Source organism: Pelobates fuscus, chromosome 9 (assembly GCF_036172605.1).
Source record: "Pelobates fuscus isolate aPelFus1 chromosome 9, aPelFus1.pri, whole genome shotgun sequence".
Taxonomy (NCBI): Eukaryota; Metazoa; Chordata; class Amphibia; order Anura; family Pelobatidae; genus Pelobates; species Pelobates fuscus.
Genome location: NC_086325.1, coordinates 9,190,884 through 9,207,137, shown reverse-complemented (window position 1 = coordinate 9,207,137; position 16,254 = coordinate 9,190,884). Strand labels below are relative to the sequence as shown.

The 16,254-nt window shown below is 44.5% G+C and overlaps 1 protein-coding gene across 1 annotated transcript; it reads right to left on the bottom strand.

The window, feature by feature from the left end:
* Positions 1 to 6,797: 6,797 nt before the first annotated feature.
* BLVRB (biliverdin reductase B) lies at positions 6,798 to 15,034 on the bottom strand. The gene is made up of 5 exons (XM_063433199.1): positions 14,892 to 15,034; positions 10,896 to 11,057; positions 9,001 to 9,090; positions 7,569 to 7,700; positions 6,798 to 7,308 (listed from the first exon to the last, which is right to left on the bottom strand). The coding sequence occupies exons 1-5, from the start codon at positions 14,968 to 14,970 to the stop codon at positions 7,148 to 7,150; spliced, it is 624 nt and encodes a 207-aa protein (XP_063289269.1). The 5' UTR covers positions 14,971 to 15,034; the 3' UTR covers positions 6,798 to 7,147.
* Positions 15,035 to 16,254: the final 1,220 nt, after the last annotated feature.

The window sequence follows — 16,254 nt, the reverse complement described above, 5'->3', positions numbered from 1 at the left end:
CTGCCATCCGATTTCCCTTGGTTACATCACCATCACCTCTCAGATGTGCTCGACAATGAATAATACCGACTTCTTTCGGCTCCCACACTGCTTCCAATAGTTGTAGGATTTCAGCTGCGTACTTGATTTCTTTGCCCTCTGAATTCAGTAGTCCTCTTTCTTTATACAAAGCTCCGTGGGCATGAGTGGTTAAAAACGCATACTTAGAGTCCGTATAGATATTTACTCTTAAACCTTCAGCCAATTGTAACGCTCGTGTTAGTGCTATTAATTCTGCCTTTTGTGCTGATGTTCCTTTCGCCAGTGGCCGAGCTTCTATCACCTTGTCTATGGTTGTTACTGCATATCCTGCATAGCGGATCCCTTCTTTCACATAACTACTGCCGTCGGTGTAATATTGAACATCGGGGTTCTGGATGGGAAAATCACGAAGATCTGGTCTACTTGAGAATACTTCATCCATTACTTCCAAACAATCATGTTGACTTTCAGTAGGTTGTGGCAAAAGGGTAGCTGGATTTAAGGTGTTTACAGTCTCTAAATGCACTCTTGGGTTTTCACACAACATTGCTTGATACTTGGTCATACGGCTATTACTAAACCAATGATTTCCTTTGTAATCCAACAACGTCTGTACTGCATGTGGGACTCGTACATAAAGTTCTTGACCCAGAGTGAGTTTATCGGCTTCAGCTACTAGCAGGGCGGCTGCAGCTACGGCTCTTAGACAAGGTGGAAGTCCGCTGGCCACTGCATCCAGTTGCTTAGACATGTAGGCAACAGGTCTTTGCCATGATCCCAAGTACTGTGTCAATACTCCCACAGCCATTCTTCTTTGCTCGTGTACATATAAGTAGAATGGTCGTGTGTGATCAGGTAGACCTAATGCTGGGGCACTCATCAAAGCCTTCTTCACATCTTCAAATGCCGTTTGCTGTTCTTGGGTCCATAAGAAGGGGTCGTGCTCTGTACCTTTGATAGCTGCGTACAGAGGTTTTGCTAGTATCGCATAGCTGGGAATCCATATCCTACAGAAGCCTGCTGCCCCCAAGAATTCTCGCACTTGTCTTCTATTCTTGGGTATTGGTATTTGGCAGACAGCTTCTTTTCTCTCTGGCCCCATAATTCTTTGACCTTCAGAGATATGGAATCCTAGATACTTGACAGTTGGCAAACACAACTGAGCCTTCTTTCTAGACACCTTGTATCCTGCCTTCCAGAGAATGTGTAGTAGATCGTGCGTTGCTTGCTGACAGATTTCTTTTGTAACTGCTGCTATCAACAAGTCATCTACATATTGTAACAATACACACTCTCCTGGGATGGACTCGAAATCCAATAGATCTTGACTTAGGGCTGAACCAAATAGGGTAGGTGAATTTTTAAACCCTTGGGGCAGTCTTGTCCAAGTCATTTGGCGTTTTGAGCCCGTTACAGCGTTCTCCCACTGGAAAGCGAAAATACATTGACTTTCTGCGGCAATTCGGAGGCAAAAGAAGGCATCTTTGAGATCTAAGACTGTGAAGTAAGTAGCCCCGCCCGGAATTAAAGCAAGCAGGTTATATGGATTGGGTACAACTGGATGTATGCTAACAACCGCATCATTGACTGCTCTTAAGTCCTGCACAGGTCGATACTCATCTGTGCCGGGCTTTTGAACAGGCAGCAATGGGGTGTTCCAGGGGGAAGTACAGAATTTTAGGATACCATACCGTATGAACTTATCCAGATAGGATTGGATGTTCTTCTTAGCCTTCTGCGGAATGTGATATTGTCTTAGGCTCACTGGATAAACCCCATGTTTCAGTTCAATTTTTATTGGTGGAATATTGCGGGCCAGTCCTGGTGGGTTGTTCTCTGCCCAAACTCCTGGTATGTTAAACAATGTCTCATCACTCCTAGGGTTTTGGCTAGTCAACACTGTATAAAGTCGCCACTCTTCTTCCTTTGGTACGGATAAAGTCATAATACCTGAAGGTCCATTAAACTTTAAAGATGTTGTTCCATCTGGTAGGAACGTAATCTGCGCTTGTAATTTGGATAGCATATCACGTCCCAGCAATTGGACTGGACATTCAGGCATATAAAGGAATTGGTGTTTTACTACGTGGCCTCCCAATGTACAGAGTCGACTTTTAAGAACCGGTCTTTCAGCACTTCTTCCAGTTGCTCCTATCACAGTAATAGTCCTTCCAGATGGAGGAGCAACTAGATTAGTCACCACTGAATGTTCAGCACCAGTGTCGATCATGAACGCACTCCTTTTCCCCCCTATTGATACATCGACCATAGGCTCCGCTCGACCAAGGGGGATGGAGCCCGGTCGGTATCAATAGTCCTCCATGACCGTGTCAGCCAATCCTACGAAGTCCCTACCTTCTCTATCGCGGGACCTTTGCGCTGCTGGAATATATCTGTCTTCCCTAACACTTCCTCTGTTCCCATTACTCCCTCTATAACCATTACTCCCTCCGGGGCCTCCTCTACCTCTCGCTCTGCCTCTAAAGTTTCCGTAGCCTGCCCTGGGTAGGACCCTCTCGTACTGCTCTCTTTGCGGACATTCGTTCCTCCAATGCCCTTCTTCCTTGCAATACGCACACTGATCCCTACTCAAAGGCTCCCTACTCCATCTATTATTGCCTCTATCTGGGCCCCGTTTATCTACGCCTGCGATCGCTACCGCTAGCATATCAGCCTTTTTACGCATCTTGCGCTCCTCCTCTTTCTTGCTTTCTGTTTCCCTATTCATATACACCTTATTAGCTACCTCCATTAGTTGGGTGATTGACATACCTGCAAACCCTTCTAGCTTTTGTAGCTTGCGCTTAATATCTCCGTAAGCTTGGCTGACAAAGGCGGAGTTCACCATTCGGGAATTGTCTGCGTCTTCCGGATTAAAGGGGGTGTACAAGCGGTACGCCTCCAATAATCGGTCATAAAAGACACTGGGCGCTTCATCGCTTTTCTGGATCACCTCAACTGTCTTCGACATGTTAATGGCTTTCTTTCCTCCGGCTTTCATGCCAGCAATTATAGCGTCTCTATAGGCTCTGAGTTGAACCATATCAGCACCATTTACGTTCCAATCGGGATCAGTGTTGGGATAATGTGTTGCGGCCCATGCTGCTGGATTAGCTTGGTTCAAAGCACGGGCTCTATCTTCTAATGCTTTAATGGCTGCTTGATTTATTCTTGTCCTTTCCTCATTGTTAAATAAAGTCATTAGTAACTGCTGGCAATCAGCCCATGTCGGATTATGCGTCTGTACTATTGAGGTGAACAGATCAGTCATGGCTTGTGGTTTCTCAGTATACGAGGAATTATGGGTCTTCCAGTTTAAAAGGTCGGTAGTGGTGAAAGGGACATATACGAAGACAGGGTCAGCGTGTGCCATTTGACCTGCGGCATCGATATAAGCTGACCCGGGATTTAAGCGAAGAGGCATCTGATAGTGCTTTAATTGTTGGGCACCAGTCAACTGTCGGGTTTGGATGGGGCTACGTAGGGAAGCGTCAGTCATGGGTTCCGGTCGGGGAGAGATAGGGTATGGGGATGTGGGAGGTTGGTTTTGGGAAAAGGTAGTGAATAGAACACTTCGGGCCGAGCTAGATGAAGCTTGACCGGAAGTCTGAAGTGGCGCCAAATCAGGATATTCATTTTTAATGGAGGTTGGTCTATCTGGTTCCGGAAGGGGGGATTTAGTACGAGGGGGGGTGGATCCTGCACTGGAGGAGGAAGCGGAAGTGGATGGGGGTAGTGAGGGAAGGGTTACAGGACTTCCTGCGTTTGCGTCACTTCTTCTTAACGGAAAGTAAGGGGGCGGCAAAGGGATCTCGGACTCAGGGGGCGTGTCCAAAATGGGCCTAACACCAGCCCTAGTGGACGAACAAGTCCTAGCTACCATGAGGCGACACTGTTCCTCGTGGCATGTCCGGAGCCATTTTGGCGAGTCATTTACGGCCTGTCTCCAACAATCAATATAAGGAAACTGGCCGTAAAGTTCAGGCCTACCTGATACAGCCACGTGTAAGCGCTGTACCAGAGTTGGATCCAAACTGCCACGTGGCGGCCATGCCGCAACCAAAGTAGGCCACTCCCTAGTGCACAAAGTGACCAAACGTACAGGGGACATCTTAACCCCAAAATCACAAACTTTGAATCCCTTTTTAAAATTCTTAACCATACATCCTAAGGGATCCGGAATCGTTGACTGCGACGCACCCATATTTAACAGTGGAACGTTGTCGACAACGATTACTATACACGCGTACTATTCAACAGTCACACCCGTTTCCTCTGGCAACAGCACCACGTGGTACGGTTATCAAGTGAAACGTACACAATAACAATAAACACTCAGGGAATTCCCGTACACACACAGCTGCTACACCAGTCACTATATAATCAATATTATGCCCTTTGGCGTAACTACACAGTCACCCACGCTATAATTCTCTATATACGAATTACCCGTCTATAACACACCCCAGTAACATCGTCTTTTACAAATAGCGGTTACAGTACGGTTAGCATAGGTCAAAGCACAAGTTAAGGTCACAATACAATTATTAGTGGTTATGGTGTTAAACATGCAATGGACGACAATGATTAGTACTTATTATATAATGTCAGTAAATATACAGGGTTATGGTACCGTGCACTATAATACAGCAACACACTATTAACACTCTCGCTAGACGGCTGAGCTCGCGCTATCTAACAAGATATACACTTTACTAAACAATCGTTAACACATTTACAATTCCCAACTAAACTATTGGCCAGTACCTTGAATGGACTACCTAAAACTATATACACCCGTTTTGGTTAGCCACACTGCCCAATCACCACATATACATAGCGAGCTAGAGATCCGAATTTACACAGGCGCCTCTTAGTCGCACTATACAACGAGCTAGAGATCCGAATTTACACAGGCGCCTCTTAGTCGTACTATCAAAAGTCTAGTGGGTTCCAAATTTACACGCCTTCCCACTTAGCCCAGATAGGATGAGAACTAGCGAACCGAATTTACACAGGCGCCGCTTAGTCTCCCGGTCCCTCCGACCTAGCGAACGTAATATACACCCTAGAACGCTAGTCTAGACAAGACACCGGTGTCCGGCTAGGGCTATCTTACACCAGGACCCCGCCTGACTAACCAAATCAAACGGTCTGACTAAAGAGCGTTCGATCGAGCGGTGCGCCTTCGCTCCTTCCCTCCGACAGAGGGGGCAGATACAGATTCAAAAACCCCTTTGGGCCTACCGCACAATCGGTATACCCCTAGCGGGTCCTGCCGTCTAAAACAGCAGTTATCTTACCTCCTCGTTCCTGAACCTGAGTTCACACTCATCGACGGGGACACCCCAGCACTTCTCACGTAGAGGCCGATGATCTCCTGGACAACAGACCAGTGGCGCCGAGACGAAGGGAGGTCCACGCAGAAGTTCAGGGGTGCAGCCGTAGAGAACGTGGGCAAAGATAGACCGTCTCACGCCTCTGCCTCTCAGCTACCGTTGAACGATGAGCTTCCCGGCCAATGCACCAAATGATACCGGAGAAACTGACGGAAGCCAAGCACAGAGAGATGGACACAGGTTTCTTCAGGAAGGAAGAGATTCTTTATTGGATCACCGATCGGGACTCAGAGGGACTAGCGTCACCAAAATACAGCAAAGTCTGAGTACTGAATACATAGAGTACATTCCTTATATAGCACTGTAGCTCCTCCCACAATTAACTACACCCACACATACCCTTAACCTATTTAATGAATAGAGTCTAAACTCATCCATCCGGTCTAACCACGTGGCTCATCTGATACAAAGGAGAGGGACGCGTAATTCCAGTTCTTACATTCCTGCACCTGGTCAGTACAGTGATGACAGTATCTTAGCTACGTGTTATTAACTAACTGATACTACAAACACATATACATACATATGCCTTGTGGCAATCTTAGCCTGCTAAACTTGTATTTTACTGGAATTACATCACACTGCCTGTACAAGTACTTGTATGGAGTGTGCACGTCCATTTCAGGTCATCAGAGATATCACGTCAGTAAATAAAGGAACAGGCTATATGTCGGGGGATGCAGGGAACCAAATTACCATACAGCCCCCTCCACAGCAAAGCTGAAATGGTGCTGAGGGCTTAGCTAAGGAAGGCAGTAATGTAGCGCCTGCTGTTGGTAATGGAAAAAATCACCTTCAACAATTTGTATTTCAAAATGAAAGCACCCATTTTAAAAAGCCCTTATTAACTACTTGTGAGCAATAGGAGTCGGTAACTCCATTAATAATCTATGTCCAGCCAGTTACTGGCCTTTTAGGGCTTAACAAGGATAATACATAACAGGGAGAAGAGATGGGTGAATTACATGGATTAGCGAAGGGGCACAATCTGTCCTCTGACCCCGCGGGGCCCCCCCAGCTCTCTGCTTTTAGCAGTTGAGTGTGTCTGAATGTTCCAAGCCAATCCCGGCCCTCTCGTTATTTTCTGGGGGTGGTTTTTGTATAAGGGTGGTAGCCATTTTCTCGTTACATCACCAGCAGAAAGCATACGGTGATGGAAGTCAGTATAAACACCAGTGTTAATTGTGAGAGTTTCTGTGGGATTTAAATTACCCGCAGATCACCACAAAACCTCTCATCCCCTTACACAGATTTGTCATTTTTTGGTAAAATATAGTTTTACTCGTAAAGCTGATCTGAAGAGTTGTTTTGGCGGGTAGCGCTCTTTGTGAATGATTACAAAACATGTTTGTGATATTTATTTTATTAAACTCCCAGATTTCAGATTGTGTTTTATAAATTCCACTATTAATATCATGCCCCTCATTAACAGCGGAACTGAGAATTATTTGGGGTTTAAAATATAAAAGTGTTGGCGCTTATCTACAGGATCCTACAGCAGATACGTCACGTAAAGGCAGTTTTAAAGAAGTCATTAAACCAGATTGTTATCACTTATTTTAAAATAGTTGACATTTTATATATTAAAAAATACATTTTAATCCAAGATTGAACCTGCTCTACTTATTTTAAATGAACATTTTAATGGAGATTCCGAGATTGTAAGCTTATGGGACAAGCTCCCAAACACTACTGTTATTGCCTCAAACGCGGCGTGATACGGCAAGTTACAGGTTAGAGTAATCCCGAGACAAGGTCACACTTTTGCCATCATATTCGTCGGCCGACAAACAATGGAGGAAGAAGTGACTGAGGTCCTGTGTGGAGATCACATTGCCGCCACGTCCTTCCGCGGTCACTGTATAATCACCGGTGAATGGCTTGTCCTCTGCACAGAAAAGGAAAAAAAATTAAAATTAATGTGTACATTTTGCTGTGGTTACATCAGGACTACATATTCCACCTCCTGTGGAGCAGCTCAGGTTACATAACTCTGTAAAAACCTTTACCAACAATGTAAAAACCTTTACCAACAATGTATCGTTAATCTGTCCTACACCTCAAACCAAGACGGATTGCATCTGGTGTCCTGCATTGGACCACCAATATGTATCTATACACAGTATGTGGACCTGGGCCACCACTCACTCGCAATGTGCGGAGGAAGAACAGCTACGAAGTCCAAGCCTGAGTCCTTCAAAACCTGATGCATTCGGATGTGGTCCTCTGTGACCGGCAGCAGGCGAGGAGGGACTTTGGCGATGTCCCACAGAAGGAAAGCTGGAACAGGAGAAAATGGCAACATTACCAGTGATAGAACAATATGCAGAGGACATGGTCGCTGAATGGCCACAGCCAACGTGAGGCCATCTCTGCAACCAACACATGGCAACCTACCGGATAAAACTCACCAACCCACGGCCACCTACCGGATAAAACTCACCAACCCACGGCCACCTACCGGATAAAACTCACCAACCCACGGCCACCTACCGGATAAAACTCACCAACCCACGGCCACCTACTGAATAAAACTCACCAACCAACGGCCACCTCCCGAATAAAACTACCAACCCACGGCCACCTACTGGATAAAGCTCACACAATCTAATTCAACGTCTAGTCATCGGGCCCACACAGCTTTAAACAGAGCTTTCCGCTCCAAATGTCATAAACAGCAGCTGGACTACAAACACCGACTGTGAGTCACATGATTGGTGGTAAACACACGAAAACTGTACATCACATGACTGAGGTCTAACACAGAGCTTACGCCAAACTTCCTTCTTCTCCCAGTAACGCTAGGAATCGAATACCCCAAATACACAATAATTAACAGCGACCTTGAGGCCATCAGAGAAAGGAAAGAACACAACTCCACAAAAAATACCGGAGTTCTACTTTCACTTAAAAGGGGGTAAAAAATACCATAGATTCCTTCTCAGTACCAAGATATCAGTCTGATTAGATTCACAGACTATTAATCTATAGCAGGGGTGTCCAAAAGATCCCTAGATGTTGCAGAACTACAACTCAAATGATGCTTTGCATGCAGCTAGACTGTAGTTTAAAAACATTTGTGGATCTACCTTTTGGGCAGCCGTGACCTACAGGATGTTACCATTATTGTGTTTTTTGCATTCAGAATAATGTAACCCCTTGGTTTTGTATTTGGTACTTCCAATCACAGCAATCTCAGGCAGTGAATTCCGTATCTTTATGGCTCTAACCGTAAAGAATTATCTCCTCCATGGGTTCTTGCGGAGGAAGCCCCCTCGTTCTTGTGTGTGTGGCTAATACACAGGGTACCAGATTACTCTTTGTACAGTCACTACCCCATGTAAGAGAGCAGCTACCGCGCAACATTCAGAGAGGGACATTGTTGGCGACCTTATCTCAAGCAACAAACTAGCCAGCGTCCAGGGGGCGATATTCTTCTCTTGGACTTTTACATTTTCTATAGAACTTTATTATTTAACACATCAGTCAGTTTGCAGGTTTTATTTAATGAATTGATTAAAGTGCAGATCTGGAACCGTTTTCCCCTATACGATCCCCCCATTAGTAAGCAGACACTCACATGACATGCACCCCACAACTTTGCGAATCTTGTTCTCCTTCATCGCCTCCACAATGTTCCTGGTTCCTTCTGACATCATAGTCGTGGGACCTTCAAAAAAATAAATGCCTAAATTAAAGCTTTGTTTTAGCAATTAGTGTTCCCTCTGAGCTAACTACTGCAACAATCAACGTTCCCCCTCAGCAGAATGTACTCCTGAAATAAATGTTACCCCTGAGCAGTGGATACGGTAACAATCTGTGTTTCTTTTTATACTCAGTATGGGAGAGTACCGGATCCTTTATTCCCCCAGTATGGGAGAGTACCGGATCCCCTTTATACTGCGTATGGGAGAGTACCGGATCCCCTTTATACTCCGTATGGGAGAGTACCGGATCCCCTTTATACTCCGTATGGGAGAGTACCGGATCCCCTTTATACTCCGTATGGGAGAGTACCGGATCCCCTTTATACTCCGTATGGGAGAGTACCGGATCCCCTTTATACTCCGTATGGGAGAGTACCGGATCCCCTTTATACTCCGTATGGGAGAGTACCGGATCCCCTTTATACTCCGTATGGGAGAGTACCGGATCCCCTTTATACTCCGTATGGGAGAGTACCGGATCCCCTTTATACTCCGTATGGGAGAGTACCGGATCCCCTTTATACTCCGTATGGGAGAGTACCGGATCCCCTTTATACTCCGTATGGGAGAGTACCGGATCCCCTTTATACTCCGTATGGAGTAAGCCTGAAGGGCTCATAAAGCCTAGAGTTTTTGGCCCACTAATATGACCTAATTCCTTTAACTCCGTGGATCTCTGTCGCTGTATATTAGTGGTTATTAACCCCCGGGCCAGTACTCAGAATGTACCAGCGCAGTGTCACTGGGTCTTAGATGTCGGATCAGACCCCAGGTAATCACGGACTGTATCCCCCCAGCACCGAGTCTGTGAGACGGTAACACTAGGCAATAGATGTAACATTGTAGCCAGCCGAGTCCGGCATTAGCTGCTCTAAGAGACAGCACGTTCGTTACATGTGACATCGATTGCAATGTTCCAGCATTTACTAGAACATGCGCTAGATCCACGGCGTTCTGGCTCACTGCCCCACCTTGTGGCGGCACGCGGCACTGACACCAGACAGCAAATACAGAGGATCTGAGACCAGGAAGTGCAACAGGTTCCACGAACACCCAAACTCTGTACAAACCACCTGTGGCCATGCAGCTATTACTAGCCCCCCGGCTCTCCTGGTAGTCACACTGTCTGTCATAGGTGGCAGGGATGGGGTATGGGCTAATACAGAACAATACAGTATATCTGACTCACCAAAAATACTGCGTAATTAGCAAATTAACTTAATCTTACACCCCCAGCAATAGCGAATATATCAGCGAAAGATCAATCTTACATTTTGTACACCCATAAAGAGAAACCAAGTGAGCGTCTTATTGTACAGCTGCAATACCCGTTGTACAGCGCTGCGGAATTTGTTGGAGCTATAAAAATTATAATAATAATTATGGGGTGGGCTATATGTATCCTATTAAGGAGTCTCTGCTGGAGATTTGGGATAGTTCTAATAATCTAAAAATAACTGCCAAGATGCTAATAAGGCAAAGACAGAACTATACTCCCTGCAAGAGTCCTGCACCAGTTATGGCAGAAAATCAGGACGAGGCTGCCAAAACAATGCTGGGGAGCTGGATTTTTTTGGGAATAAATAGCTAATATAGTAGTGATCGATAACATGGCCTGATCCGTTTCATTCTGCCTTGTTTTTTACAGTAAGGTTATCGCTAGTTTAAACAATACACTGTTCAAATCGCTGTGCTGACATTTGTCAAAATGGACGACTACTGAATCGAATAGTTAGATTTCCATTTAATGCAAAACCAGAAACATTACCAAGGTCACTCCTTGTCCCCAGAACGATGATCACCGCATCCTGCCCCTTCACGGCCTTCGCCACGTCCGCTTTATTCAGCACGTCGCCCACAATGATCTTGGATGGCTTTGGGTCAGGAGGGAGCCGCGATGGGTCCCTCACCAGCACCGTCACATTGAGCCCTACAACAGAGGCACAGAGTTACAGATATATGTGAATTCATTATAGTCAATTAGTCACACACATCTCACAGCCAATCACTTTATTAGCCCACCGTCAGTCTGCACTGGGTCTCACCACAGTTACACAAAGAGTTAATTTACTAAACAGTGAATTACGGTGCAATAAACGCCATGCTGCAAATTAGAGTTAGAACCATGTCTTTTAGCACAAAATTACCATTTAAATCTGAATGGAATTGTATTGATAATGCAGAAGGAATCCTGCAGCGTATGAATTCTGTATACTGCCCATGAAATGGAAAAAATTATGCATATCCAGAAAATTTGTTACATATGACAACAATACGGCCTGCAGTATGTAGAATTCATACGCTGCCAGAAGAAACCAATGGCTTAATTACATACTACTAGATAGCACTATTCCTGTACCTCCCAACAGCACCGGATCAAATATGGCAGACAAAACGGCCGGCCTTTGGGTACACAGCATAGAAGTTAAATTCCCTTTACGCTGTTTATTCACCAAATTGCAGTGAATTAAAAACGAAATTGCACAATTTAGACAAAAAAGGCTGCGCTGTAACTCTAGCTGAGTTGGAGAACTTTAATTTCGCCCTTAGGTATTTGATTCCCCAGAAATTAACCTGCGCAGCCGATCAGTATGTACATAATGCGGATTCAGTATAGTATGGGGAATCCAAATATTAGGAGGTATCTGGTTCAATGAAGAATACAACGTGTATTGTAAGTGGTTATGTGAGGCCGGTCTTACTATCCAGTGTCTGAATCGGCAATGTCGGCTTTTTGTGCAATGTCACTGTATATGTTGTCACTATAGACGTGATACATTTTGTCAGACATCGATCAACACATTCTAAAGAGGAGCAAGCGGCTGCAGCTTATCGAAGCCTTCCGTCTGTTACACGGTACGGTATAGGCTACAAGATAACAGTGTTGGGCTGGCAAGATAAGAATTGCCAACGTAGCCAAACAGAGTTTTCTAGAAAAACAAAAAATAAAATTATTATTAAACTAACCAATAGGATGAAACAGAAACTCTTAAAATCCCCGTTTTAACTTTTACATATAATAAAATAGATGGTTTTCTTTTTTTGCACAAATATTAAACACATATTTTAAGGTTATAACATTTTACGGCTTCATTTTGCAGAAATTTTCCTTTAAACAGAAAAACACTTTTGATCATTGAATCTTCATAGAATTCTTTAACAGACACTGGAAATGGCAGCTGCGATCGGCGGCAGTTTGTTTGTATTCCCAGCCTTTCTAAAATCAGTCATTTCCTAAATAATCCCAAAAAAGATCCACTTTCCCCCGGCTTGCAACATGACACGCAGGACGTCGTTAAACACATTTCATTTATTCTGCAGTAAATCTGTGGTGGCATTTGCCAACGTTTCTTGTCGCAGGAATGCCAACCGAAAGCAAATCTAAAACACTCGTACATTAGATTGGAAGCTCTTTAAATCAGTGACGTCTTCCCCAAACGCTCTGGTTTGACACTTTGCATATAATGATGTTCCCCATTATTTGTTTGATTACATTGTGCAGCACTGACACACGGACAGACGAAGTCCTACCATGAGCGTTGGTTAATGGTTAACATGTTGGAATAGGAGGGAGAGGTCCCTGCTTATCTCCTTGCTGCATTGCTTGCACCACTTGACTCAGCAAGAATTAGGTGAGATCCTTTAAAGACAAAACGATCACTTTCTCAAATTCTATATTAACAGAAATCATCTCATGGTCCTTAGAGAGCAGTGGTCACTTCCAAGATTTTAGCACAACCAGAGAGATCTATAAATGTTTGCCATTGATTATACTAATATTTTTTTTCTTCCTAGATTTTTTTGGGGGTATTTTTCTTAAATTTACAAGCTGTGCCAAGCACACCGTACAAAGCATGTAAGGTAGTAAAACCTGCAGTGCTGTGCACATGGCGCATGCACGCTCGATGATGGAGGAATCACGAAGCGCGCATGCACTCGTACAGAATTTATCCGTTTTCTGGTGTGACTAAATGAGAAACGGTCGCTTAAAATGAATATTTAACACAAGTTATTTAACAGACAGACACTGCACTTATAAGCACAAACCAGCCATATGGTCAGATTTAAACTCTAGTCAAATCAAAGAAGCGACTCGGAGATTTATAAATAATAACAATGTAACAAGCGGGGCAGGTAACAAAGGAAAAAAGGCTAGTGTGTTTTATTCCTCCTGCATTTAAGGCAAAAAAAGCACGATCTGTGGACACAGACTGGGAATTATTATGATAAATGGAGATAAACAAGTTTTAGGTGAAGATTATCAAAAAATCATTGTTTCCGACTCTCCGTCACGGGGCACTGCAATGAATTGCTTTGAACATAGCCCACATTCCAGTCTGATTTCTGGATACGAATAATGGAAATGCTTAACCGAACGCCAAGATTCAAATTCGATTCTACCCAATGGACAGAAATTCAGCTGGACCACGTTAGCAGGCGGCGACAGTGGTGTATTTTGGATTTGTGCTGCCCTAGGCACAACTAAATTCGGGCACCCCCAAAATCTAAATCCCCCCCCCCTCCCCCATTCGTGTCAAGACCTTTTTTTTGACTGACAGACACATGCCCTCATTGATACATGCACTGATATACACTCACTGACAGATACACAGTCATTGGCACACACTGTTTAACCAACACACACTTTCACTGAGACAGACACACACTGACACACCCACTCACTGACAGGCACACACTCTCAGATACACAGAAAATGACATACACACACACACTCACAGGTACACCCATTCTCACTCACAGATACACACTGACGGCTACACTCACTCACAGTAAGGTAGACAGCCCCAGAACACGAGGCAAACAAGGCATTTGTCTCTCCCCCCCCCCCATATTGCTATATTTCACGAATTATGTGTTCGTGAAATATAGCAATACGCACCCCTTTATCCTGCAACTGGGCGCCTCCATCTTGGGTTCTGGTCAATTAACTGGACATTGCTGACAGCAGCTAAATCTTTCATTTACATTGAAAAAAACGGAGTATCACGTCTAAAAAAGGTTGACACAAGTTGATTTTTGAAGTTTTATTCGACATTGAGAAGCGATAATTCCTCTGTAAGATAAGAGAATATAAAGCTGAACTGAACCCCAATACTTACTGCCGCTGCGTTCCCACGTTCTGGAATACTTTGCCATCCCACGACGTCTCCGGAGTGTTCGTGCATGCTACAGAGAATCGCAGTCCGTGTGCAGGTATGTTTGGGAATTCTGTCAACAGTGTACGCCACTGCAGGGGTTAATCTAAGCAATGCAAGTAAAGTAAAAAAATAAACAAACTGTTTATTTATATATAAAAACGACTTCTAGCCCAACTCATAACTAACCGCTATACATGTGACGGATCCAGGTATGTGTGCGGGACAGTTATTAAAAATGAATACCGTACATACATTTTTCAGCCTTCATTCTCATTCATTTCCAACAACAAACGGACGGGCGGGCCGTTGTGGTTATAACCTTTTTCCTTTTTTTTAACATTACTTTATGAGCAGTAAATGAGTTAACTTCAGTCTCTGATTAAGAAGCTGGTCAAACACTTAAATAATAATTATTATTATTTTTACAATGTGTGATCTGTATATTGGATTAAAAAAGAGCCAGCACCATTAGTTTTCATAGGTCCTTGCACACATTAATAGATTGTAAGCTCCTTGCCCCAGGATCTGATGCTAGCTCCTCCTGCCATTTCCTGAGACATTGTATCAGGTAAAGTGTTAGTGTGTGGCCCCTGGGGGCCCATTACCTGCATCCAGAGCCCGTGCCAGGGTCACTGTGCCAGTCATGCCGGTGGCCCCGAATAGGGCGATGCTTTTGGTAGTCATTGTGGCAGCTCTCTGAGTCTCTCACTCACACCATCAGATCTCATTCAGGGGACACAAACTGTGCTCCTCCCCAAACAGGGAGGGATTGGGAACCACTTAACCCTCTCACTACCTGCCTCACTAAACCTCCCAGCATCAGATACATAGTAATAATAATAATAATAATAATAATAATAATAATAATAAGCATTGCTAACCCTTCCTGTGCTGGGAAGGAAGAGACACATTTGTTGCAATACTTTTGTTGTGTTTCTCTTTAAACCCTGACTTAGAGAAAGTGAAAGTAGGAATTGTGAAATAAACCTCCGTGTTCCCATTGCCCTGAGCTGTGAATATAGAAACATTCTGGGCAGAGTTCTAACACTGGATACATGTGAGCACTGAGCAGTGTGTGTATCCCAGAGCTCCACAGCTGTAACACTCACAGTAATGTGCAGTGTGTGTATCCCAGAGCTCCACAACTGTAACACTCACAGTAATGTGCAGTGTGTGTATCACAGAGCTCCACAGCCGTAACACTCACAGTAATGTGCAGTGTGTGTATCACAGAGCTCCACAGCCGTAACACTCACAGTAATGTGCAGTGTGTGTATCACAGAGCTCCACAGCCGTAACACTCACAGTAATGTGCAGTGTGTGTATCACAGAGCTCCACAGCTGTAACACTCACAGTAATGTGCAGTGTGTGTATCACAGAGCTCCACAGCCATAACACTCACAGTAATGTGCAGTGTGTGTATCACAGAGCTCCACAGCCATAACACTCCCAGTAATGTGCAGTGTGTGTATCACAGAGCTCCACAGCCGAAACACTCACAGTAATGTGCAGTATGTGTATAACAGAGCTCCACAGCCGTAACACTCACAGTAATGTGCAGTGTGTGTATCACAGAGCTCCACAGCTGTAACACTCACAGTAATGTGCAGTGTGTGTATCACAGAGCTCCACAGCCGTAACACTCACAGTAATGTGCAGTGTGTGTATCACAGAGCTCCACAGCTGTAACACTCACAGTAATGTGCAGTGTGTGTATCACAGAGCTCCACAGCTGTAACACTCACAGTAATGTGCAGTGTGTGTATCACAGAGCTCCACAGCCGTAACACTCACAGTAATGTGCAGTGTGTGTATCACAGAGCTCCACAGCTGTAACACAGTAATGTGCAGTGTGTGTATCACAGAGCTCCACAGCCATAACACCCCCAGTAATGTGCAGTGTGTGTATCACAGAGCTCCACAGCTGTAACACTCACAGTAATGTGCAGTGTGTGTATCACAGAGCT

Coding starts and splice junctions, on each gene's coding strand:
- BLVRB (XM_063433199.1), bottom strand. CDS start 14,970: ATGACTACCAAAAGCATCGCCCTATTCGGGGCCACCGGCATGACTGGC. Junction 9,091..10,895: donor GGGGACAAGGAGTGACCTTG/GTAATGTTTCTG, acceptor ATTTTTTTGAAG/GTCCCACGACTATGATGTCA. Junction 7,309..7,568: donor TCTTCCTCCGCACATTGCGA/GTGAGTGGTGGC, acceptor TTTTCTGTGCAG/AGGACAAGCCATTCACCGGT.